Source organism: Canis lupus, chromosome 9 (assembly GCF_003254725.2).
Source record: "Canis lupus dingo isolate Sandy chromosome 9, ASM325472v2, whole genome shotgun sequence".
Classification (NCBI taxonomy): domain Eukaryota; kingdom Metazoa; phylum Chordata; class Mammalia; order Carnivora; family Canidae; genus Canis; species Canis lupus.
This window is the reverse complement of record NC_064251.1, coordinates 41,989,415-42,016,066: the sequence shown is the minus strand read 5'-3', so window position 1 is coordinate 42,016,066 and position 26,652 is coordinate 41,989,415. Positions and strand designations below refer to the sequence as shown.

General features: G+C 43.0%; 2 protein-coding genes across 10 annotated transcripts in view; both read left to right on the top strand.

Annotated features, from left to right (window-relative positions):
• The window catches only part of ADAP2 (ArfGAP with dual PH domains 2), a 35,521-nt gene extending 25,395 nt beyond the window's left edge, over positions 1 to 10,126 (top strand). For 6 of the 8 annotated variants that reach the window (XM_025476494.3, XM_025476493.3, XM_025476490.3 and 3 more), the window contains one exon: positions 377 to 6,588. In XM_025476494.3, coding sequence (XP_025332279.1) covers positions 377 to 462 — 86 coding nt within the window. In that variant the 3' untranslated portion in view covers positions 463 to 6,588. Of the gene's footprint in view, positions 1 to 376; positions 6,589 to 9,749 lie in introns of those variants that run through there. The other 2 variants (XM_035720749.2, XM_025476492.3) reach the window with 2 other exon arrangements.
• A 395-nt stretch (positions 10,127 to 10,521) lies between these two features.
• On the top strand, positions 10,522 to 24,908 carry RNF135 (ring finger protein 135). Of its 2 annotated transcripts, none has more exons than XM_025476488.3 (5): positions 10,522 to 11,432; positions 18,640 to 18,789; positions 21,304 to 21,466; positions 23,220 to 23,309; positions 23,857 to 24,908. In XM_025476488.3, exons 1-5 carry the CDS (start codon positions 11,157 to 11,159, stop codon positions 24,384 to 24,386), a joined length of 1,209 nt encoding a protein of 402 aa, XP_025332273.1. In that variant the 5' UTR covers positions 10,522 to 11,156; the 3' UTR covers positions 24,387 to 24,908. The 2 variants fall into 2 exon arrangements, with proteins under 2 accessions (XP_025332273.1, XP_048970757.1); XM_049114800.1 differs by lacking the exon at positions 10,522 to 11,432 and adding an exon at positions 14,195 to 14,301.
• The last annotated feature ends 1,744 nt before the right edge of the window (positions 24,909 to 26,652 follow it).

Genomic DNA, 26,652 nt, shown 5'->3' with positions numbered 1-26,652 from the left:
AGCAGGAAACTTCTGGCCCGGGGCCTGGTTTGAGGGTACCAGGAAGATGTTCTGTGTTTGGAAAAGAACAGAGTAGGTCACTGCCCCCGGCCCCTTAGGAGAGATGCCTGTGCCCTTAAGAGTCAGCTGATGATAAACACACACCCTTTTCACTTTCCAAAATCTTACAGCCAAAGAGCCTGAGAAGCAGAAGTTGTTAGCGAAGCATATCAGCTGCTACTTTCTTTCCCTGTGGGCCTGTATGTCTGAGTCTCTGTTTCTCGCCATGTACTCTGGTGTGTGTCCTCTCTGTCTCTCACCCCGCTTTGGTTGGTTTTTTGATTCTGGTTGTTTGTTATCATGCCCTTGTCCCCTTACTTTCCCTTCTCTCCAGTAGGATTGCATTGGCATGGTTATCACCTCAGCTCTCTTCTTGCTCCCCTGGCAGCTGCATCATCAGAGAGTGGCCACAGCAGCAGGTGACTCGTTGGCTGAGGAGCTGGCCACTGGTCACCTGGAGCTCATGGGAAGAAGGACAAGCTGTCACCTAGGCCTTCGGTGCCCAGCAGAAGTGCCCCGAGGTCAGCAGACATGGCTGGCCATGAACTCTGCCAAGACTGAAGCTTTGGCCTTTACTTACTGGCTCCCTGGGCCTTCCCTCTGCCCTGAGGGTCTTGGGGATCTGGTACCTGTCATCAAGGCTCTGGAGATCTGAGATGAAGGCGCTGCAATGGAAAGCCACCCACCATGTCATGCAAGTGGCATGTTTGCTCAAAGAGAAAAAAAGGTTGATTCTGAATCTAACCATGAGGGAATAATCAGACAAATCCACATTAGGGACATTCTGTAAAACAGCTGGCCTGCACTCCTCAAGTGTCAGGATCATGAAAGATAAAGTCACGAGGAAACTTACCTAGATAAAAGAAGACGAAGGGAGGCAACAAGGTGCAATTCATGATTCTTGGTGGATCCTGGATTTTTACACTTTATTTTATTTTTTAAGATTTTTATTTTTAAGTAATCTCTACACCCAATGCAAGGCTTAAACTCATGACCCCAAGATCAAGGGTCACATGCTCCAGCAACTGAGCCAGCCAGGCAACCCTGGATTCTAGGTTTTTAAAAAACAGCTATAAAAGACCTAATTGAGATACCTGGGGCAGTTTGAATATGGATGTATATTAGCTAATCATGATGTGAGACTGATAATTATGTTATATTTGTGTAGGAGATTGCTCTTGTTCTTAATGAACACGTGCTAAAAAGTTCAGGGGTAAAATGTAATAATCTTTAGTCTACAACTGACTCTTACATGGGTCAGCAAAGAATAAGTGTGTTTGTACATGTATATATAGAAAATATATACATATATATAGTGTGTGTATGTGTATATATGGAAGACAGGAAGTGTATATATATATATATATATATATATATATATATATACACACACACACAGGGAGAGAGAGAAAGCAAGCCACAGTGCAAAATGTTAGCAACTGAAGAATCTACAGGAAGTATAGATGGGTCTTTATTGTCCTGTTGGTGCAAATTTTCTAGTGACTCAAAAGTGTTCAAACTAAAAAGCTGGAAGCTGGGGAAATTTTTAAAGAAACATCCACTCTCAGCCTTCAAAAGCAGTGTGTTTTCAATATGAATCAAGATAGTTCCTGACAGTTCATGTTAGAAGAAATGAAAACCTAGAGAATACAAAAAAAAAAACAATGTCTGAACTGATGATCGTCATACTCCGGAAAGAAAGAAGCAAGCCGAGGAGGTGGCTGTGCTGGACCCTAAGACACAGCTGTCCAATCTGCGTGTCAGCTGTGGCCCTGCCACTGACTTGAAATTGTTGAAAACCTCACTTTCCCACTGACATGCCTTGGCTTTTCTCTTTTACTTAAGGAAGTTGTGCTAACTATTGAAATCCAATGGAAGCAATAAGTATTTTTGAGCATCTCCTAGGTGCCAGGCTCTGGGCTAAGCCTTGGGAATAGGACAGGAATCACATGATCCCTGCTGTCACAGATCCCAGGCTGCTACAAGTCAACTCTTACACAGGGTGGGACGATGCCACGAGTGTTCAGAACAGGAAGTACAAGCTCCTTGGGGAGCATGCAACATAGGGTTTCCCCTAACTGAGGGTCGGGGGATAGGAAGGCCTCTGTCCTCTCCAGAAAGTGACGTTGAAATAGAAACCTTAAAGATATTTAGAGGTTACTCAAAGGGAAGAGGGTGAGGAAGACACTTGTCTCAGGGAAGTAAATGTTCAAAGGCCTTTGGATGGGAAAGAGGAACTGATAGAAATCGGGAAGGGCTGACGTGTTAGAGAAACAGATCACCGAGGTCTCTGCTCTGTGATTCTTTGTCTTTCATGTGATGTGCAGAGGAACATTTGGTGTTCTCTCTTCATTTTGGTGGAGACGGAAAGGGTTGGGAGGGTGTTTACTAGAGTTGCTGCTTTTTACAGTGTTTTCCTATGGATCCCCCCAGAGGACAAGCAGTGTTATTGGAGTGTCTTTTCGGAGGCTTCTTGACAGCCCAGAGGAAGATGTGGGTGCTTCCTCTTTTGGCTCCTGAAGCACCTTGAAAATGTCTGTTTCAATACCTGCTGGGTTCAATACCTAAGGGTCAGTTGACTCACCTGCCTTTTTTACTACCCATGAGCGATGCCTAGAGAGGAAGAAAGAAGTAAACAGGCAGTAAGAAAGCTACTTGGTATTAAGAAGGAAAGTCACATGATCAGATTCCAAACTTAGGAAAAGAAGGCAGCAATGTAGAGTATGAGAAGGAAGCAGAGAGATCAGTTGGGAGGCCATTGCATAAATCACAAGCACCATCGTAATGCCTAGTTGTGGGCTTGTGTCTGAGGGCGCACACCAGCTCTATTTCCCGTCTCTTCTTTCTTAAACATCCTCCTCTTGTTCAGACAGAAAAGCCATACCTCTTACCCACCTTCAACCTTACTAGAGTATATTGCTCCAAGGCATAAAAATCTTTATTTGGGATGCCAAATAAAGAGATCTTTTGAAATAAGAGTGACAAGCCTTCTTTTTAAATTTTATTTTTTATATCACTCTATAATTGACTTTTTTTTACTGTTCTGTAAGTCTTAATACAATAGGATTCATGTAATTATCACCACAATCAGAATAAAGAATGGTTACATCGCGTCAAACATTCCCTAGTGCTACCTCTTTATAGCCACACCCTTCCCCTGCTACCTGCCAATCACAAATCTGTTCTTCATCAGTCCAGATTTGTATTTTTGAAGATGTCTTATAAATGGAATCATTCAATATGTAATTTTTGAAACTGGCTTCTTTCAGTATAATGCCTTCGAGATTCATCCAAGCCACTGCATGTATCAATAATTCTTATTGCTGAGTAGTATTGCGTTATATGGATGTACCACAGTTTGTTTATCCCATGGAATAGTACTCAGCAATAAAAAGGAATGAATTATTAATACATGCAACAATATCCAGGAGTGGCACTGTTGAGTTATATGGTAGGTGTATGTTTAACTTTATAACAAACCATCAAACTGTTTTCCAGAGAGGCTGGACTATTTCGCATTTCCACTAATGATATATGAGAATCCTAGTTACTCTGCCCAGAAGTCCAGTGTACCATCCATTGTGCCACAGAGCCAGGAAGAGAGTTCCATTTACTCTGCATCATCACCAGCACTTGGTATTGTCAGTACTCTTAATTTTAACAGTCCTAATAAATGTGTAGTGGTTTTCCATGGTTTTCATTTGTATTTCTCTAGTGGCTGGTGATGCTGAACATTTTTTCATGTGCTTATCTTTGGAGAAGTGACTTTAGTTCCATGTCTCATTTTTTAAATTAATTTTTAAAAAAGATTTTATTTATTCATGTGAGAGAGAGAACACAAGCAGGAAGAAGAGCAGAGGAAAAGGGACAAGCAGACTTGCCACAATACGGGGAGCCCGACATGGGGCTCGATCCCAGGACTATGATATCTTGATGTGAGCTGAAGGCAGATGCTCAACTGACTAAGCCACTCAGGTGCCGGTCATTTTTTTAATTGCGTGGTTTCTTTTCTTTATTGTTGAGTTTTGACAATTCTTTATATATTCTTGATATTAGTCCTTTGACAGACATGGAATGTGCAAATATTTTACCCCAATCTGTAGCTTTTTATTCTCTTAACAGTGCCAGGGAAGTTTTCTTACGGCATTGAGGTCAGGGTTTATGGCTTCCTTTGTTTTTTGCAGATTTTTGTTGGTGATGAAGTTTGGCATGAAAAATAGGGTGTTTTGGCTTATGTTTGGATATTTTGAATTCATATAAAGTGGAGTAGGAATGAGGATGATGTTCATTTAATGTTCATTAATCATTTAATATTCATTTAATGATGTTCTTCCCCTGAAAAAAATATGCTTTGTCCCTGAAGGAATGCACTGGTAGATATTAATGGCAGTCATACCTTATTTCATCCCCCACACAAATTCAGGAATTTGTCCTTTCCCATCTAACATTAGAACCCAGTGTCACAGGGATGTGTATTGACACATTTTTAAAAAAGATTTTACTTACTTATTTTAGAGAAAGAGCATGCAAGGGGCAGGGAGGGAGGTAGAGGCAGAGGGAGAGAGAGAAACCAAAGCAGAATCCCCGCTGAGCAAGGAGCCCAAGGGAGGGCTTGCTCCCAGGACAGCAACATCATGACCTGAGCAGAAACTGAGCTGGACACTTAACCTGCTGAGCCACCCAGGTGCGCTTTAACACATCTATTTGAATTTAACAATGATGTCAGACTGACGGAAAATGAGTCTGATTTGCCTGACTGGTTTGATGTGAGAACTGGCCTTGCCAATTAGGTTATGTGGCAAGTATTTTGCATAAATTGGGTAAGCTAAATCTGCAGCCCCCAAATTTTAAAGAAAATATATTTCAAGCATATAAAAGTATCTTTCCAAAAAATATGAGATTGACAAAGGTGTATTGAAATGATTAATATTCCAATTTTTCTAGGCCTGAGTATATCAAGTTAAACAAAGTGACTCTTGGGATCCCTGGGTGGCGCAGCGGTTTGGCGCCTGCCTTTGGCCCAGGGCCCGATCCTGGAGACCCAGGATCGAGTCCCACGTCGGGCTCCCAGGTACATGGAGCCTGCTTCTCCCTCTGCCTGTGTCTCTGCCTCTCTCTCTCTCTCTGTGACTATCATAAATAGATAAAAAACAAACAAACAAACAAAAAACAAAGTGACTCTTAAGTAATAGAGTGATTGGTTTAATTGATAGTAATTTGATAAGCCGGGGCAAAGTCTTGTTACCATACCTCCCAGAAAATGAGAAAGTGAATACTTCTTTTTTCTCTAAGTTTTTATTTATTTAATCTCTACAATCAACATGGGGCTCAGACTCATGGCCCTGAGATTGAGAGTTGCTTGCTCTTTCAACTGAGCCAGCCAGGCACCCCAAGAAAGTAAATACTTTTGACTTTTGCAACACAGGTAGCCTCAAATTCTTTGTTCTAATAAAGATTAAAGGAAAATCTGATCAAATTGTCAGCTGAGAGATTACTAAGTAATTTCTGTTGATGGATCACTGATTTTTTTTATCTCAAAGTATTCAGTAAAGTATGTGACATGGTTGTCATATATGTGAACGAGGTTTTTCAGAACTAACATAAAAACAAAAAATAGGAATATAATTTATTCCCGAATCTTGTTTAATTCTATTGCTAAGTAATGTTCATCTCTCATATAACTCAATAGCAAAAAAAAAAAAAAAAAAAAAATTAAAAACAGGCAGAAGACCTGGATACATATTTTCCAAAGAAGATGTACAAATGACCAGCAGGTACATGAAAAGGTGCTCAACAGCATAATCATCAGGGAAAAGCAAATCAAAACACCAATAAGATATCACCTTGCTGTAAGAGTAGCTATCAAAAAGACAGGAAATAACAAGTATCGGCCAGGATGTGGAGAAAAGGGAACCCCTGTGCACTGCTGGTGGGAATGTAAATTGGCGCAGCCACTGTGGAAAAGTTATGGAGGTTCCTTAAAAAATAATAATAGACCTACCATATAACCCAGTAATCTCATTTCTGGGTATATATCTGAAGGAAACAAAATCACTGTCTCAAAGAGTTATCTGCACCCAATGCAGCATTATACACAATTGTCAAGTCATAGAAATAGCCTGTGTCTACATTAATAGATGAATGGATAAAGAAAATACACACACACCCCTTGAGGATATTATACTAAATGAAATAAATCAGAGAAAGACATTGTATGATCTCACATGTAGAATCTATAAAAGCTGAACTCAGAAACAGAGTAGAATAGTGGTTGCCAGGGACTGGGAAGTGGGAGGAAATGGGAAGATGTAGGGCAAAAAATACAAATTGCCATTTTTGGGATGAAGAAATTCTGGGAATCTATCATACAGCATGGTGACTATTGTTTACTATTTTGTATATTTTAAAGTTGCTAAGAGAGTAGATCTTAAATGTTCTCATCAGCCTCAAAAAAAGGTGAGATGATGGAGGCATTCACTAACCTTATTATGGTAATCATTTTGCAATATATATGTGCATTAAATAAATCATCTTATTGTTCATCTTAAACTTAGAGACAATGCTATGTGTCATTTGAGATAACTCAGTAAAGCTGGAGAAAAAAAGTAATATTCATCCACAGATAAATGCGTTTTTTAAATTAAAAAAATTTTTTAAAAAAGATTTATTTATTTATTCATGAGAGACACAGAGAGAGAGGCAGAGACAGGCAGAGGGAGAAGCAGGCTCCATACAGGGAGCCCCATGTGGGATTCTATCCTGGGACTCCAGGACCACGCCCTGGGCCAAAGGCAGTCGCTAAACCGCTGAGCCACCCAGGCGTCCCAATAAATGCATTTTTAAAAAGAAACCAGCCCATCCATCTCACTAAGAGCTGTAATTCCAATAAAATTTTGATTTTTTATTTAATACCTATTTATATAAATTTATATTTGTTTTGATTGACTGCTAATAATAATTTTTTAAAAATATTTGTTAGAGACAGAAGAGTATGAGCAGGGAGGGGTAAGGGAGAGGGAGAGAGAATCCCCAGCAGACTCCACACTGAGTGTGGAGCCTGACTCTGAGCTCAATCTCAGGACCTCGAGATCATGACCAGAGCAGAAATCAAGAGTCAGATGTTTAACTGACTGAGCCATCCAGGTGTCCTGACTGCTAATAATAACTTTTTTTATTAATTTTTTTTCTGATTTTATTTATTTATTCATGAGAGACACAGAGACATAGAGAGGCAGAGACATAAGCAGAGGGAGAAGCAGGCTCTATGCAGGGAGCCTGATGTGGGACTTGATCCCAGGACTCCAGGATCATGCCCTGAGCCGAAGGCAGAGGCTTAACTGCTGAGCCACCCAGGCATCCCTATAATTTTAATGATAAGTCAATCTAGCATAAAAATTTATTTATTTTTTTAAAGATTTAATTTATTTATTCATGAGAGACACGGAGAGAGCGAGAGGCAGAGACACAGGCAGAGGGAGAAGGAGGCTCCATGCAGGGAGCCTGATGTGGGACTCCATCTCAGGACTCCAGGATCACGCCCCAGGCCAAAGGCAGGCACTAAACCGCTGAACCACCTGGGGATCCCCCAGAAGAAAAATTTAATGAGCCTTTTTGTTATAGGAAGTAAAACAGACTTAAAATTTCAATAAATATGCATATTTCTATTGCAGAGAATTATTACAAGTTGATAAAAGTGATTACAAAGTGATAAAAGACTTTCATGCATAAAATAGATTGCTTTAGAATATCGTTCTGTGGAATTGGACAACTAAGAAGAAATGGATAAATTCCTAGAAACATATAAACTACCAAAACTGAAACAGGAAGAAATAGAAAATTTGAGCAGACATAACCAGCAAAGAAACTGAATCAGTACAAAAAAAAAAAAAAAAAAAAAAACCCTCCCAACAAATGAAACTCCAGTGATGTGGGAAGCAAAGACAAAAGAAAAATCAAACGTCTTTACTACTTATAGGCCATTGACAAGTCCTTGAAACAGGCAGAATGACAGTCCTATAGGAACTCAGCTGCCTCGATGTTAGAGCTTTGCTAAGGGCAAAAGGCAATCTTAGCCCAACTCCAGAATCCTGTAAGTCTACTTTAACATGTAAAAATTCCTTTGAGGGGCATCTGAGTGATGTAGTCAATTAAGCGTCCAATTCTTGGGTTCAGCTCAGGTTGTGATCTCACAGTTTTGGGATTGAGCGCCAAGTCACACTCCGTGCTCAGCATGGAGTCTGCTGAGATTCTCTCTCCCTCTCCCTCTGCCCCTCCTGCTCATGCTCACCCTCTGTCTAAAATAAATAAATCTTTTAAAAAAATAAATAATTACTTTGGAAACTTCCTTTATCTTTATCCTCCCAAGATATGTGTTGGCAATCATCCGCCAAGCATATGATCCGCCAATATACATCTGGAGGGTCTCATGACTAAGGTTTTATTAGACAGCAATAAAGATTTTATTTATTTATTTATTTGTTTATTTATTTATTTATTCATTCATTCATTCATTCATTCATGAGAGACAGAGAGAGAGAGGTAGAGTCACAGGCAGAGGGAGAAGCAGGCTTCCTGCAAGGAGCCCAATTCGGGCTCGATCCGGATTCTGGGATCACGCCCTGAGCCGAAGGCAGATGTTTAACTGCTGAGCCACCCAGGCGTCCCATCAGACAGTAATAAATGATCTTTTCCTAACAATAGCTAGCCCCCTCAAAGTCCTGGAAACCTTGCTTCCAAAATTCTTTGGAGACTTATGCTCTCCCTAACCCCCTCCCAACTTGGAGATATATAATGGGCCACTCCTCATGACCCCAGTGCAGCTCTTTCTGCCCACAGGTCCTGTCCCTGTGCTTTAATAAAAACACTTTTTTGGGCCCCTGGCTGGCTCAGTGGTTGGACATCTGCCTTTGGCTCAGGTTGTGATCCTGGCTCAGTGGTTGGACATCTGCCTTTGGCTCAAGTTGTGATCCTCTCTCTATGTATCTCATGAATAAATAAATAAAAATCTTTAAAAAATAAAAACACTTTTTTGCACTGAAGGCGTTTTAAGAATTCTTTCTTGGCTGTTGGCTCTGAACCCCAATATCTATCCTATATCACTAGGATCAAATGACTTCACAGGTGAATTTTACCAAATAGTTAAAGAAGAGTGAACATCTCTTCTTCTCAAACTATTCCAAAAAATAGAAATGGAAGAATATAGTTCTCTGGAGAAAATGGAATGGCAATACAAATTCAAAAAGATGAAACAAAGAGAAATTTTCCAATGTAAATGAAGAACTTGTTAATGTATTTTTACAGCTAGGGCTACTTCCACCCCTACCCTCTTTTTGGTAACCACTGCATGTTTTTGCATGAAACTTTCAGGAATTGTCCAAGAAAAAGTTTGCAGACCACTGGTTAATCCACTCCTTCAAGAAACTTGGGTGTCTAATAGAGAAGGGAAGGAGAGGTGGCTAGAGGGATGCTTCTATCAAAGGAAATTTTATTTTTCAAGATGGAAAGTTTGAGCATGTGTCTTTAGTATTGTGTCTATATTTCCAGAAAAGAGAGGTGTGAAGAAATAGGGTTTACCACCAATGAAGAGACTTCAGAACAAAATCCAGGTAACATATCAATCAGGATAGGCTAAATTATGCTGTAGCCACAAGCACCCATTAAGTCTCCATAAGCTTAACATGTCTTAAGTTTATTTTTCTCTTTTACTACAGGTTCCAGTGTGGGTCCCCAGGGGGTCTGCTCATCTTCACCACTCAGACACCAGGCCACCAGATGATGGCTTCATCTCCACAGTCAGGGCATTTGGCAGAAAGGGATACAATGACTTACTAGCTTTTTTAAGCTGGTGGAAAGGTGACAAGTATTCTGCATGTTTCAAGTGGGTCAGAGAAGTGCCAATCCTACCAGGTGCTGAAAAGAGCTGGAAACTTCACTGAGTAGCCTAATAGGTAGTTCTATTGACTACTACTTGTCATTTCCAGTATTGGAAATAGCCATAAATTTGTATTATCTGGTACTTACTTTGGGGCAAGGCAAGATGGGATGAAATAAAATATGAGATATTGTTAGTTCATTTCAACAGATCAGAGAGATGGGGGTTCTGGTCTCTGCCACTCAATGGATGCTGTGTAAACCTGAAAGTTCCTTTGCGTCTTTGGGGCCTTCCAGCCCCAACATTTTCCTGCTGTGATGAGTCTGGGACTGGAATAAGGAGAGAGGAGGAAGCGAGCGAGCCCAACCAAGGCCAGGCTTGCTACCTCAAGAAAACAGACCTAGTGTTTTTGTCCGGTTGCCTGTTGGGTAATGTGCTTTCAGCCAGCAGAGAGCAGTACGGAGACAGTGGCATAGTTCTGCTTCGTAGTGTCGGTTTGAAACGTCTAGGGGTCCTTCAACTTTGGCCGCATATTAGAATCATCTCGAGGAGGCTTTTAAGAATATCCGTGCGGGGATCCACCCCGGAGGATGAAATCAGACTCTTTGGGAGTGAAGCCCCAGCATCATTCTTTTAAAAGAGCTATGTGCACTGGGAATTTTTTTTTTTTTAAGATTTTATTTATTGATTCATGAGAGACACAGAGAGAGGCCGAGACATAGGCACAGGGGGAAGCAGGCTACCCCCGGGGAGCCTGATGAGGACTGGATCGCTGGACCCTGGGATGAGGACCTCACCCTCTGGCTGAGGCTCAACCACTGAGCCCCCCAAGTGCCCTGCGCCGGGTTTTCTTTAATCTTTTACTACTTGTTGGAGGGGATGGATGACAGCTAGTGGGCGCAGTCTCGTAGAAAAGTTCTGGAACCGGACCGTCTCTTTCTTCTCGAGGGCTGTCGGGACCGCGTTTTAATGGGCCGGGGTCTGTGTGCAGAGGGAGGGCATCAGGCTCGCGGGTCCTTGGGACATCGGGGTGCTCCCGGCGCTGGGGCGAGCTGAGATCCCGCGCAGCTGTGACTGCGGCCCGCTCCGCCCTGGGGCGCGGCGTGCGGGGAGGGGAAGCGCAAAGGCCGCTCTCCCCGACGCCGGAGACAGGAAGAAAGGCTGGGCCGAGGCGGGGAGAGGAAGGCCGAGGGAGGAGCTGGAGGCGCCGTCCGCGCCCAGGCGTCCCGTGGGGCGCCCCGTCACCATGGCGGGCCCGGACCCCGGCCCGGCCGTCCCCGTGTGGCTGGCCGAGGACGACCTGGGCTGCATCATCTGTCACGGGCTGCTCGCCTGGCCCGCCACGCTGCCCTGCGGCCACAGCTTCTGCCGCGACTGCCTCAAGGGCCTGTGGGCCGCCGGCTGCGCTGGGCCCCCGCGCTCCTGCCCCACCTGCCGCGCGAGCGCCGCGGAGCCGCGGCAGCTGCGCAAGAACACGATGCTGCAGGAGCTGGTGGACAAGTACAGCCGCGCGCTGCGCGAGGTAGGCGAGGGCCCGGCCGGCGCCGCGGGCACCTGCGCCCCCCGCCGCCCCGCGCCCCCAGCCGCCCCGCGCCCCGCCCGCGCCCCCCGCCGCCGACCGCGCTTCCCGGGTGCCCTGCCTCCGCGCTTGCGCCCTTCGCCCCGCCGCCTGCCTGCCTGGCGATCTGCTCTCGCTCCGAGCACTCCCGCTCCTGGGGAAGTGGGGATGAGTGTGAGCACGCGGGGGAAAACCCAGTCCCTGACTTCCAATCAGACTGGGTGCTCTATCTACTCCTTGGCACATTTCCACTCTTGGCCAGTCTGTCTGCAGACTGTGGGCTCTTTTAACATTCTTCTATTGGGGTAACATATAGCATAGAGTCATACCAACCTTTTTTTTTTTTTTTTCTTTTAAAGATTCTATTTATTTATCCATGAGACACACACAGAGAGAGGCAGAGACACAGGCAGAGGGAGAAGCAGGCTCCGTGCAGGGAGCCTGACGTGGGACTCGATCCCTGGACCCCGGGATCAGGACCTGAGCTGAAGGCAGAGGCTCAACCACTGAGCCGCCTAGGTGTCCCTCCATACTTTTTTAAGTGTATAATTTAGTGGCGTGAGTTATATTCACAGTGATGTGCAGCTATCACTAGTTTGTTTCCAAAAGGTCATCACCACAAAAACTCTGCACCCTTTAAGCAATAACTTCTCATTCCAACGCTCTGCAGCACCCCCCCCCCTTTTTTTTTTTTAAAGATTTTTATTTATTTATGAGAGACAGAAGGAGAAGGAGGCTCCATGCAGGGAGCCCGACGTGGGACCCAATCCCGGGGTCCAGGATCACGCCCTGGGCCAAAGGCAGGCGCTAAACCGCTGAGCCACCCAGGGATCCTATCTGCAGCCTCTTTTAACCTCTAATCTGTGTTCTGTCTTCATGACTTGCCTACTCTAGGTATTTCATCTCAGTGGAGTCGTGTAATATTTGTCTCTTTGTGTCTGGCTTCTTCCACCTACCATGTTTTCAGAGTTCATTCATGTTGTAGCATGCACCTGAATTTTATTCCTTTTTGTGGCTGAGTAATGTTCCATTGTATGTATGTACCAAATATCTGTTCATACACTAATGGAAGTTTGGATTGTTTCCACCTGCTGGTTACTGTGAGTAATGATGCAGTGAATATTGGTGTGCAAATAACCAAGTCCTTATTTTCAGTTCTTTTCAGTAAATTCTGCAGCAGCTACAACATTTTACATTCCACCAGCAAAGGAGGAGTTGCCGAATTTTCTTTTTTCTTTTTTTTTTTTTTTCCGAATTTTCCACATACTTGTCAGTACTTGTTATTCTCTCGTTTTATTTTCATTCCACCTTCTCACCACTTTGTTTTTAGTATAGCTTTCCCATTTAGGATTGAAGCGTTTTCTCACTGTGGGTTTGGTCTGCATTTCCCTGACGATTGATGATGGTGACTGAACATCTTCTCATGTGTATGTTTTTTTTAAAGATTTTGTTTGTTTGTTTGTTTGTTTGTTTATTTATTTATTTATTTATTTATTTATTTGAAAGAGAGAGAGATAGTAAGAGAGAGCACTAGCAGGGGGCAGAGGGAGAAGCAGGCTCCCCGCTGATCAGTGAGCCTCAATATGGGGCTCTATCCCAGGACTCTGGGATCATGACCTGAGCCAAAGGCAGACTCTTAAGGGACTGAGCCACCCAGGCACCCCTCTTTTCTTGTGCTTATTGCTCATGTATATATCTTCATTGGAGAAATGCTTATTCAGGTCCTTTGATTGTTTTAAAAGTTAGGTTCTTTTTTTTTTTAGAGATTTAATTTGTTTATTTATGAGAGACACGGAGGCAGAGACATAGGAAGAGAGAGAAGCGGGCTCCCTGCAAGGAGCCCGATGTGGGACTCAATCCCAGATCCCAGATCCCAGGATCATGCCCAGAGCTGAAGGCAGACGCTCAATCGCTGAGCCACCCAGGCGTCCCTAAAAGTTAGGTTCTTTGTTTTTGTTGAGTTTTAGGAAATCTTTATAAATTGTGGATATTAAGCCCTTATCAGATAATACCACTTTCAAATATATCCCCCCCATCTTATGGGTTGTCATTTTACTTTCTTGATGGTGTCCTTTGATACACAAAAGTTTTATCTATTTCTTCTTCTCATGTCATATCTAAATGCATTGCTGAATTCTGAGTTCATGAAGATTTACCCTCATATTTTCTCCTAAGATTTTTATGGTAATAGGTCATATATTTAGGTTGCTGATCTATTTTGAGTTAATGTTTCTATGTGCATGAGATAGGGGTCCAACTTTATTCTTTTACATGTGGAAATCTAGCTGTCCCAGCACTATCTGTCGAAGAGACTATTTTTCTCCATTGAGTGGAGTTAGCACCTTATAAAAAAATCAGCTAGGGGGTACCTTCACCTGAAACCATCTGTACAAGTATTACTCTTGGGGCGCCTGTGTGGCTCAGTGGTTGAGCATCTGCCTTCAGCTCGGGTCTTGATCCCAGGGTCCTGGGATCTAGTCCCATACTGTGCTCCCCATGGGGAGCCTGCCTATCTTTCTGTGTCTCTCATTAATAAATAAAATCTTTTAAAAAAATCAGTTGGCCTTAGATGAATGGATTTATCTCTGGACTCCTAATTCTATTCCACTGATTTTTTTTGGTCTATCCTTATGTCAGTACCACATTGTTTTGATTACTGTAGCTTTGTAGTAAAGTTTGAAATCAGAAAGCATAAGTCCATCCTACTCTGTTCTTCTTTTTCAAGATTGTTTTCGCTCTTCAGGGCCTCTGCAATTCCATATGAATTTGAAGATTGATGTTACCATTCTGCAAAGAAGGCTGTTGGAATTTTGAGAGGGAGTGGATTGAATCTGTAGGTTACCTTGGGTGTGACATCTTTAACAATATTATGTCTTCTTGGGGATCCCTGGGTGGCGCAGCGGTTTAGCACCCGCCTTTGGCCCAGGGCGTGATCCTGGACACCCGGGATCAAGTCCCACGTCGGGCTCCCTGCATGGAGCCTGCTTCTCCCTCTGCCTCTCTCTCTGTCTGTCTGTCTATCATGAATAAATAAAATCTTAAAAAAACAAAACAAAACAAAACAATATTATGTCTTCTTGGGGCAGCCCTGGTTACCTAGCGGTTTAGCGCTGCCTTCAGCCCAGGGCCTGATACTGGAGAACCCAGATCAAGTCCCACATCGGGCTCCCTGCATGGAGCCTGCTTCTCCCTCTGCCAGTCTCTCTCTCTCTCTCTCTCTCTCTCTCTCTGTCATGAAAAAATAAATAAAATCTTTAAAAAATATATTATGTCTTCTTCCCAGAAATGTGAAATGTCTTTCCATTTATTTATTATTTATTATTTCCATTTATTTATTCCATTTATTTAGGTCTTTTTAACTATCTTTCAGTGATGTTCTGTAGGTTCCAAAAATATAAGTCCTTTCATTTCCTTAGTTAAATTTATTCCTAGGTATTTTATTCCTTTAGATGCTACTATAAATGGAATTGCTTCCTTAATTTCATTTTTGGATCATTCCCTGCAGGTGTATAAAAACACACTTCTTTTTGGGAGATGATCTTGTGCCCTGTGATTTTGCTGAATTCATTTACTAGCTTTCTTGTGGATTCTTTTTTTTTTTTTTAAGAGAGTTTTAAAAATGTATTTGACAGAAAGAGAGCAAAAGTAGGCAGAGTGGCAGGCAGAGGGAGAGGGAGAAGTAGGCTCCTTGCTGAGCAGAGAGCCCAACATGGGGCTCCATCCCAGGACCCTGATATCATGACCTGAGCCACCCAGGCCATCCTCTCTTGTGGATTCTTTAGGATAATATTTATATGGTCATATCCTATGTGAGTACAGATCATCGTACTTCTTTTCCAATTGGGATGCTTTTTATTTCTTGTCTAATTGCTCTGCCTAAATTTCCTGTACAATGTTTGGTAGCAGAGTTGAAACCAGGCATGCTTGTTTTGTTCCTGACTAGAAGCTTTTAGTCTTCTACCATGGAGTATGATGTTAGTTGTGGGTTTTTCGTAAATTCCCTTTATCATGTTGAGGAAATTCTTTTCTATTCTTGGTTTTCTCAGTATATATATATTTTTTGATCATGAAAGGGTGTTAGATTTTGTCAAATGCTTTTTCTGCATCGATTGAGATGATTGTATATCGTGTGTGTGTGTGTTTCCTTCATTCTATTAATGTGATGTATTATATTGGTTGTTTTTCTTAAGTTGAACCACCTCACATTTCTAGGATAAATTCTGCTTGGTTGTGGTGTATTATCCTCTTAATATTCTGTTGGATTTAGTTTGCTAGTTTTTGTTAAGAATTTCTACATCGATGTTCATAATAGATAATGGTCTGTAATTTTCTTGTGATGTGTTTATCTAGCTTTGGCATTAGGGTAATGCTGGTCTTACTGAGGAGTTAGGAAGTGTTTCACCATCTTCAATATTTTGGAAGAGTTTGGGAACTATTGATGTTAACTCTTTAAGTATTTGGTAGAGGGACGCCTGGGTGGCTCAGGAATTGAGTGTCTGCCTTCAGCTCAGGTCGTGTTCCTGGGATCCTGGGATCGAGTCCTGCATCGGGCTCCCTGAAGGGAGCTGCTTCTCCCTCTGCCTGTGTCTCTGCCTCTCTCTCTCTCTGTGTCTCTCATGAATAATTAAATAAAATCTTAAAAAATTTAGTGATTGATTTGAGATCTTTTTTCTTTTTAATGCAGGTCTTTCCAGTTATAAATTTCCCTCTGAGTCTTTTACAGAGTTCTGACACAATTGTTTCTGTCAGTTTCTGCTGGTTCTGTGAAGGGAACATGAGATCTTGGAGTTGCCTACTGTGTGAAGGAAACATGAGATCTTGGAGTTGCCTACTCCACCCTTTTGCTGTTCTCAGATATACATATATATAAATATATATTTATGTAAGATATATATTTATACATATATATTTAAGATTTTATTCTCAATTAATCTTTATACCCAATGTGGATGTGGGACTCAGACTCACTCCAAGATCAAGAGTCATACAGTCTACTGACCGAGCCAGCCAGGTACCCCTGTTCTCTGTAATATATATTTTTAAAGATTTATTTATTTATTTGAGGAGGGGAGGGGCTGAAGGTGAGGGAGAGGGAGAATCTCAAGCTGATTCCCCACTGAGCACAGAGAATGAGGTGGGGCTCAATCTCAGGATCCATAAAATCATGACCTGAGCTGAAATAATGAGTTGGATGCTTAACCAACTGAGCCAACCAGGTGCCTCTGCAATATTTTTTAACAGAATTGAGGCCACATTGTATAACTAGGTTATATCCTCTTTTTTGAATTAATTAATAGCGTTTATTTTTTGAAGCAGTTCTATGTTTACAGAAAACTGAGCAGATATTGTGGCAAGTCCCCATATGTCCCTAATAATAGTTTGCCCTATTATTAACATCTTGCATTAGTGTGGTACATTTGTTGCAATTGATGAATCAATATTAATACATTATTTACTAAAATCCACAGTTGAGCTTGATGCAGTGGCAGTATTGTAGCCAATGAGGTTTATCCAAGGCATGATTTTGCCAATTGAAACTAAAATCCACAGTTGATATTAGGGTTCACTCTGTGTTGTACAGTTCTATTGGTTTTGACAAATGCATGATAATATGTAACTGCAGTTATGGTGTCATACAGTTTTACTGCTCTGAAAATCCCCTATGCTCCACCTCTTTGTACCTTGATCCCAAACCCTGGCACTTCCTAATCTTTTTACTGTTTCTTTTTCCCAGGATGTCATATAATTAGAACCATACAATTTATATCCTTTCCAGATTGGCTTCTTTCACTAAGCAAAATGATGGTATGTGGCTTGATAGCTCATTTCTTTTTATTCCTGAATAATATTCTATTACATAGATGTACCACAATCTATCCATTCACCTTCTGATGGGAATGGTTGCTTCCTTTTTTTTCTTTTTCTTTTGTGTGTGTGTGTGATTATGCTAATTTTTTTTTTTTTTTTTTTTAAGATTTTACTTATTTGGGCAGCCTGGGTGGCTCAGCGGTTTAACACTGCCTTTGGCCCTGGGCATGATCCTGGAGACCCGGGATTGAGTCCTACATCAAGCTCCATGCATGGAGCCTGCTTCTTCCTTTGCCTGTGTCTCTACCTCTTTCTCTCTGTGTCTCTCATGGATAAATAAAAATAAATAAATAAATAAATAAATAAATAAATAAATAAATAAATATGTAGGATGTCAATAATCAAATGAAAGGAGCTGGCATCTGTGCATCACTTTAAAGTTTCCAAGATTGGGGCACCTGGATGTCTCAGTTGAGTAAGCATTGAACTCTTGATTTCAGCTTAGGTCATGATCTCAGGGTCTTGAGATCAAGCCCCATGTTGAGCTCTGCATTCAATGCGGAGTTTGCTTGAGATTCTCTCTCTCCATTTGCCTCTCCCCCTGCTTGCACTCTCTCTCTCATTTTCTCTCTCTCTCAACTAAATAAATAAAATCTTAAAAAAAAAAAAAAAGTCGCTAAGATCCCTGCACAGTAAACAGGTAGAGTCTCTGCATTGTTGAAGAGGAGAAAGAGGGAGGGTCATTTTCACTTTGAAAGGAATGGTGAAGACACAAGATGACCCTGGTGAGAGTGGACCTTCAACCCCTCCAATTGAATGGCCTCCATAGTCCCACTCACCATGCCGGCTGCATGCACCCTGCCAGGCTCTCAGCATCTCTCTGACCTCCTCTGTTCACTTTCCTTTAGCCTCCCCTCTCATCTCTGCCCCCTGCCTGTGGATGGGCTCTGTTTCCCTGTATGGCTATAGGATGATCAGTAGGCATGCCAAGGTATATGGGCTGTCTGCCTCCTTGTCCTCTGGACATTTTTGTCACTCTGTTGCCTGCTTCCTTTATGCAGTATTTACAGCTCCCTCTGTCTAGAGCTGCTGGGTCCTGGGTCCAGCTTTGTGTTCCACTTTGTTATTTTATTTTATTTTTTTAAAGATTCCATTTATTTATTTGACAGAAAGAGAAAATGAGCACAAGCAGGGGGAGCAGCAGAGGCAGAGGGAGAAGCAGACTCCCCACCAAGCAAGAAGCCATGTGGGGCTTCATCCCAGGACCCTGGGATCATGACCTGAGCCAAAGGCAGATGCTTAACTGACTGAGCCACCCAGGTGCTCCCCACCACCACCACTTTGTTCTTTTGTTCTTTTAAAGGCAGCAGCCCAGAAGAGCATCAAAGAAGTTGGACGTGAGCTGACAGAGTTGGTGGAACAGCTTGTAGGAATTGTCAGGAATCTTCAGAGTCAGAAACACCTCCCCGAATCTGGACCAGAAAATGAAAGGAGCACCCTGAGCATGGGCATGGTAGGCTCAGCGGGGAGGGGAAAGCATGTGCTGGGAGTAGGACTAGGGACAGTTTCCAGCTAGAGCCACAGAAGTACGTGAAAGATGCAAGGTCTTCATCTTTTACCACTTTCTTTTTTTTTTTTTTAATTTTTTAAAAATTTATGATAGTCACACACAGAGAGAGAGAGAGGCAGAGACATAGGCAGAGGGAGAAGCAGGCTCCATGCACTGGGAGCCCGACGTGGGATTCAATCCCGGGTCTCCAGGATTGTGCCCTGGGCCAAAGGCAGGCGCTAAACCGCTGCGCCACCCAGGGATCCCCTTTTACCACTTTCTTACTGTCACACATGGATGACTGGAAGTGCAGAATACTTGAGGTGAGGTAGGGGAGCTTCAGGTGGGCTAGGTTCCATCCTTATCTCTACACCTAACCAGCTCTGAGATACCCAGGAACCTCTATGCAAATCGTGCAGACAGTCTAGTCCTCATCTTCATTGACCTCTCAGCACCGTTTGACCACACTTCATTCTTGAAGCTTTCTTTTCCCTTACCTTCTGGGACAGGGGTCTTCTGAACTTCCCATTTCTCTGTAGCTGCTCCTTCTTTGTCTGTCTTGTGGGCTCACTCTCTTTTTCCCTCCTCAGCAGCAAAGTGCCCAAATTCCTCAAGGCTGAGGGTACATCCCTATCTTCCCCACTGCGTGGTCTTCCCCACACCATGGCTTTAATGACCACTCTGTGCACAAACATAACTCCATCCTGGACCCTTCTCTTAGCTATGGTCTGATGTCTTCCTTCTCACCTTTTCCTCTTGGATGTCTTCTTGGACATCCCACTTAAAATGTCCCAAACTGTTTCTCCTTTGGGAGTCCCCATCTCAATGACTGGCTCTGTTTTCCTAAGTGCATAAACCTGGGAATCATGTCACTCCCTCCCTTGCTGGCCTAAACATCCCTGGAACCTATTTACTACTCTTTTTTAAAAAAATATTTTTTTTATTTATTCATGAGACACACACACAGAGGCAGAGACACAGGCAGAGGGAGAAGCAGGCTCTATGCAGGGAGCCTGATGTGGGACTTGATCCTGGGACTCTAGGATCACACCCTGGGCTGAAGCCAGGTGCTAAACCGCTGAGCCAGGGACTCCCGCTATTTAGTACTCTTGAGCTCCTTGGAGACAACTCTGATCCAAGCCTCTGATCATTTCTTGCCTAGATTACTGCAAGAATGAATTACTCCACTCTATTCCCACTGGTCTGCTCTCCTCAGAGTGACCCTGTCAGACACAAATCTGATTTAAAACATCTCCAGTGACATCTACTTTTGTGGAATTAATACCTCAATCTTGGCAGTCCTCACAGAATGAACAGGGCCCTCCAGAACGCATTTCCTGTCTGCCCCTCTTGTGGCCTGCCACTCGGCCCCCCTCCTCCGCCTCTCCCCAGGTCTTTATGCTGCAGCCACTCTGGCCACTTTTGGTTCCTGCAGGGTGTCACACTTCTTCCCACCACAGGATGCACTCCATGGAATGTTCTTTCACCCTGTCACCTAGGTAACGTCTGCTCATCCTTCAGACCACAGCTAGATCTTCACTTTCCTGGAGAAACCTTCACTGATTTCCTCAAACAAGTGCCCCTGTTAGATTAGAGGCCCTTACAATTTCATGTAGCAGTTACCATAAGTTGCAACTTGACAATGATGGGTGCCATAATTTATTCATATCCATTCTCCTTCTTCCCTTGCCCTGGACTTGAAGCTTCATTATGGTAGAGACTTTGATGGCCTTTGTTCTTTTGTTCATTCTTGTAGCCCCAGGCCTAGCAAGATGCTTGCTGCACAGCAGGTGCTCAGCAAACACTCACTGAATGAGTGGAGACAGGGTCTTCAGGGCTGCAAGGTGTTGAGGGGGAGGAAAGCCTGAGAATCTGACTTTCACACTTGATCATTGCATTGGTTTGATGTGAGGATGAAAAAAAGCTCTGGTCTAAAAAAGTGCTCAGAAAAAGAAAAGTGCTCAAGTGGTAGGCAATTGCAGGACAAAAAAATTTACTGTGGTGACTGAGTTCACCATGAGTTGCAACTTCTTTGGTAAAAGGGAATAACCAACCTATGGTGGAAGGTTGTTCTACAAATTAGAAGTAAGCCAAAGAAAGTACTCTCTTTGCCTGTGTCTCTGCCTCTTTCTCTTTGTCTCTTGTGAATAAATAAATAAAATCTTAAAAAAATAGCTTATATATATATAAAAGAAATCCATATTTATTGTACAAAATACTAGAAAATACATAGCAGTTTAAAGAAATCAAACATCATCCACAACTCCACCACCCGTAAATAACCACTCTTTAATACTTTTGGCTGCACTATGTGTTCTTCCATATTGCTTTCATGTAGTTTGAGGGCCTAATTATGTTTTTAAAAATTTGTGAGGAGGCAAGTAGAAAAGTATAGATGGCAGAATTAGAATATACTAACTTGATGCATACCTTAGGAGACTTCAATTAATTAATTTATTTTTAATGATTCATCAATAGTCTTCTTCTGATGGGGCGGACCTTGCCTTGGCTTCTTCAAAGCCAGTGACTTCTGACACACCCGAGAGAAAAATGAAAGACATTCTGCATGACCTAGAAGAAATCCAGAAAAAATTACAAGAAAACTTCACATGGAAAGGGGCCCTTGAAGAACATCTGCAGGGTGAATTGATTTTATTTTGGGAAAGAGGATTAACTATGGAAGTTGGGGGAAATGACAAAGTGTTCCATGGCTTTGTTTTGGGGGGATGAGGATCCCAGAGCCCAGCTGTGGTGTTGTAAATGAGGAAGGAGTGGGCTGAGGTGTTTTTGTGGCTAGCTATGTGTTTTGGATGTAGCTGGAGGTGTGATGTAACATAAGCCTTTAAAAGATAGAAACTCATTTTCTGAGACCTATACATCCAGAATCTAGACCTGATTTTGCTGCTTGCCTGTGTTATCTACCTGGAGATTCAAAAATAGGCTGCTTTTTATGTTTAATTATTAAATGTCTTTGTTAACAAAGCATGCAACTTTGTAAATCATCCTTGATAAGTTCTATTAAACTGTCATCCCTGGTGAGTATACTAATAGTAAACAGTAACAATGCAGGAAAGAACCTCTCTGTCCTGACTTTGTAGGTTCTCTATTATAACCCTTGTCATGACTGAAGAACAATTCACACCTGCCCCTTAGACATTAGCCTGGACTCCTGCTCTGCCTCCTGCTCCACTGCCAGCTTTCTATACTTTAGAGACATGTCTCTTATAACTCTTTCTATGTTTAAATGATCTTACTCTGCTTAAAAAGTTATTTTTTATTTAGGTGGAGAAACATGATCCCTTGGGAAAAGTTTCTCAAGGAAACAAGTTAGAACATACTTTATTAGCTGCTGCAAAAATTATCTGAGAAATAAGTGCCCTCTTGGCTCCTGTGTGCCCCTAAATTTAGATTGGGTTCCTTAGTGATCTTATTTACTGACACATATTTGAAATCAATATTTAGGGGCTCCTGGCTGGCTCAGTTGGTGGAGCATATGACTCTTGATCTTAGAGCTGTGAGTTCAAGCTCCATGTTGGGCCTAGGGATTACTAAAAAATAAAATCTAGAAAAAGGGAGAAAGAAATGTTTAGATTTTGAGGTTAAATTTAAAATTTTAAATTCAGAAATCAAAACAATATAACAGCATACAATGAAAATCTCTTTCCCACCCTTGTCCAATTTTCCTATTGCCCCTGTCTCAGTTAACCACTTGTATTAGTTTCTTGAGTTCCCATTCAGAATTTACTTGTGCGAGTGACAGTTTAAATCACAGACAGGGTGTCATGGGTATTCTGGGTGTTAGAATGCTGTGACCTGCTGGAACTGTAATTTATTTGATAGATATGCATCTGACACTTACTTCCTATGTAGCTGGCACTACGCTTGGTGCTTAGAACATAAAGGTGAACAAGGTCTCTACCAGCAAGAAGCTTCGAGGGAAGCTGTTACCAGGGAAACGGGCAGTAAAAAAAAAAGGTCCATGGTGAGAACATGGGGCTGAACATACCTGAGCTGGATGTTCTGCCTTGATCCAAGTCTGACACTAAAAAAATCCACTAAAGAAACGTGATGAAGCAGGGCAGCCCCGGTGGCGCAGCGGTTTAGTGCCGTCTGCAGCCTGGGGTGTGATCCTGGAGATCCAGGATCGAGTCCCACATTGAGCTTCCTGCATGGAGCCCGCTTCTCCCTCTGTCTGTGTCTCTGCCTCTCTCTTCACTCTCTCTGAATGAATAAATAAATAAATCTTAAAAAAAAAAAAAAAAAGAAATGTGATGAAGCAGACAAGCCATATGCCCTGATCATGATGTTTGGATACCTTCTATTTGCCTTTTTTTTTTTTTTTTTTTTTTTAATGAGACTTTCTTTTCTTCCTCCCAATTTTTTGAAATCCTTAGTGGAACTCCAGGAAGCTCCATCTTCTTCTTCACACCCATTGCCTGACCACAGCTGCCCAGCCCCCAGGAGGGCCTTCCAGTTTGCTCAGTGTAAGTATGTGGTCTCCTTAACACCTGGGTTTGGCCTGCCACGTCCACCTTCTGCTGCTGAGTCTGTTCCTGGGCTCACAAGGCCGTCTGATTACAAAGGCAAAAGGGAGAGGCACCTGGGTGGCTCAGCGGTTGAGCATCTGTCTGCTTTTAGCTCAGGTTGTAATCCTGGGGTCCTGGGATCCAGTTTCACATCAGGCTCCCCGCAGGGAGCCTGCTTCTCCCTCTGCCTGTCTCTGCCTCTCTCTGTGTGTCTCTCATGAATAAATACATAAAATCTTAAAAAAAAAAAAAACCCACAAAAGCAAAAGAGATTGAAGACTCTCAAATTCCAAGCTATGCTAGGTGGGATTCAGATACAGCTTCTGAAAGAGGCTTAATGGGGAAGTAAAAATTAAGATAGAAAAAGGGGTATTGTTATTAGAACAACACTGGGGATATGTACAGAAAACTGCAATTTGATAAACTAATTTTAATGCCAGTGTGAGTAAAACTTTATCACACCCAAAGACACAGAGATGCTTTCTGCTCTTACTTTTTTCCTCAGGGGCCATCAGCCCAACCTTTGACCTTCGCAGCCACTCCTGTAGCTTGGAGGTGTCCGAGGATTGCCGGGTGGTGACTGTATCTCACTGGCCACAGACCCATCTCTGGAATCATGAGAGGTTTGTGACCTGCCAGGTCTTATGTTCCCAGGCCTTCTCTTCTGGGCAGCAGTACTGGGAAGTGGACACTCAGCATTGCAGCCACTGGGCAGTTGGGGTAGCTTCCTGGGGGATGAGGCGTACCCAGATCCTGGGAAGGACCAAGGACTCTTACTGTGTAGAGTGGAAGGGGAATAGCCAACTCTCTGCATGGCACATGGTCCAGGAAACGGTCCTTGGCTCAGACAGACCTAAAGTGGTGGGCATCTGGCTGGACCTGGAGGAGGGAAAACTCGCCTTCTATTCAGTGGCTGACCAGGAGACGCTGCTGTATGAGTGCCCAGTCTCTGCCTCCTCTCCTCTGCACCCCGCCTTCTGGCTCTATGGCTTAAATCCTGGAAACTCTCTGACTATACGGCCAGTAAATGTGTAAAGGTTCCCTGGGTGTTAAAACATGGTGGTGGTGTCCTGGTCTCCCCCTCTGGTTCCAAGCCAGTGGCAACTTGACAAGAATCCTACTTCTTGAGTTAACGGGTGTGCAGTAAAGGGCTAACTGCAGGCTTGGGATGTTCAACGGCACATTCCGAGAGCATGGGTCCCTGACTGGCTCCTGGGAGGCAGCCTCTAAGTGCTTGGCATATCCTGCCTGATAAGAGTATTTTGGTTTACCTGAGGGCCTTGGGCCAGAAGGTATCAGCTTGACCTCTGGAGGGGCTGGAGACAAAGGCCTGCCTATGTGACCGACACCAGGGCACCAAGGCTTGGGTAAGCCACCCTGGTTGATAGTCCTCCTTGTATATTGTCACATGCTGTTGCATGGGGAATTAACATTGTCCTTGTGACTCTGTGGGGAAGGAGACTTGGGGTCTCTTAGCCTGTTTCCTATGTGCCTTTTTCTACTGCTGATTTTAATCTGTATCCTTCCACTGTTAATAAATTGTAACCAAGACTATAATCACTTCTTTGAGTTCTCTGAGTTCTTCTAGCGAATCACTGAATCTGAGAGTGGTTTTAGGGACTCCCAAGCACAGGGGCAGGTTATCAATTGCTGTGTAATAATTGTAATAATTGCTGTATAATAATAACTACCATGAATGCAATGGTTTCGAACAATGCACAGTTATTATCTCAGTTTCTGTACACCAGGCTTCAGGGCACAGTTTGACAACGCCTCTGCTTCGTAGCATCACCAGGTGCAGTCAAGGGGTGATATGGAGCCATGATGGCATCTGAAGCTCAACTGGAGAAGGATCTCCTTCCAAACTCATGTGATCTTCAGCGCATTCAGTTCCCTGTGGGTTGTCAGACTAAGGGCTTTAGTTTCTTGCTGGCTATTGGCTATGGGCCACCCTCAGTTCCTTACCCCACAGGCCTCTGCACTGTAGCTACTTACATCCTCAAAGCCAATGAGGAAGAGGAGTTCTTCTAGCCAAATGGACATTAGATCTTATATAATGTAATCACACTAACATAATCACATACATCCTGTTGCCTTTGCCTTATTCTATTGTTTAGAAACAAGCCACAGATCTTGCCCAGGCTCGATGGGAAGGGATTATGCAAGAGCAGGAATACCAGGAGGTGGAAGGTCATGGGGGCCACCTGACAGTCTGGCCAGCATTGGATGTCATTTCATATTTGATTTCCCCTGTTTTTAAAAACCATTTTATTACATAATAAGACAGAAAACTCTATACAACATATTGGAATATAATGAATTATTACAGAGTAAACACCCTTAGTAACTACCCTTCCAGTCAAGAAAGAGAAGTTTCCTAACTGCCCCCCCCACCCCCACCCCCTGCCAGAAACTCCTTCATGTGCCTTATCTCAATCACAGGACCCTGCTTCTACCTGAAAGGAATCTGACTTTTACAGTAATCATTTCGTTGAATCTCTTTAGAGTTTTAGCACCAAATATGCACACCTAGTCACAAGAGGCTTACCCATGTAAAAAAAAAAAAAAAAGGATATGTCTTTTTCTTAACTGCTTTGTTGAGATATAATTACATTTTATAAAATTCACCTATTTAAAGTATACAGATGGCGGGGTAGGGGGGCAGGGAGTGGGGTGCCTGGGTTGTTTAGTCATATGAGGGACTGACTCTTGGTTTTGGCACCAGGGTCCTGAGAGCCAGCCCCACATGGGGCTCCTTGCTCTGCAGAGAGTCTGCTTAAAGACCCTCTCTCCGAGAGGCACCTGGGTGGCTCAGTGGTTGAATGTCTGCCTTTGGTTCAGGTTGTGATCCCGGGGTCCTGGGATCGAGTGTTACATTGCGCTCCCGGAGTGAGCCTGCTTCTCCCTCTGCCTATGTCTCTGCCTCTCTCTGTGTCTCTCATGAATAAATAAATAAATAATCTTACAAAAAAAAAAAAAAAAGGGAAGCTTGGGTGGCCCAGCCGTTGAGCATCTGCCTTCGGCTCAGGGCATAATCCCAGAGTTCCAGGATCGAGTCCCAGGACCAAGTCCCAGATTGGGCTCCTTGTGTGGAGCCTGCTTCTCTCTCCGCCTGTGTCTCTGCCTCTCTGTGTCTGCCATGAATAAATATATCTTTTTAAAAAATAAAATAAAGTATACAGATTGGGCACCTGGCTGTCTCAATCTGTAGAACATGCAACTCGATCTTGGGGGGTCGTGGTTTGAGCTCCACAGTGGGTATAGAGATTACTTAAATAAATAAATTTTTAAAAAGATTTTA

Bases quoted from the DNA above. Each gene is read 5' to 3' on its own strand.
- RNF135 (XM_025476488.3), top strand. From the start codon at position 11,157: ATGGCGGGCCCGGACCCCGGCCCGGCCGTCCCCGTGTGGCTGGCCGAG. The intron at 11,433-18,639 runs GTAGGCGAGGGC...GTTCTTTTAAAG, and splicing joins ACAGCCGCGCGCTGCGCGAG to GCAGCAGCCCAGAAGAGCAT. The intron at 23,310-23,856 runs GTAAGTATGTGG...TTTTTTCCTCAG, and splicing joins GGCCTTCCAGTTTGCTCAGT to GGGCCATCAGCCCAACCTTT.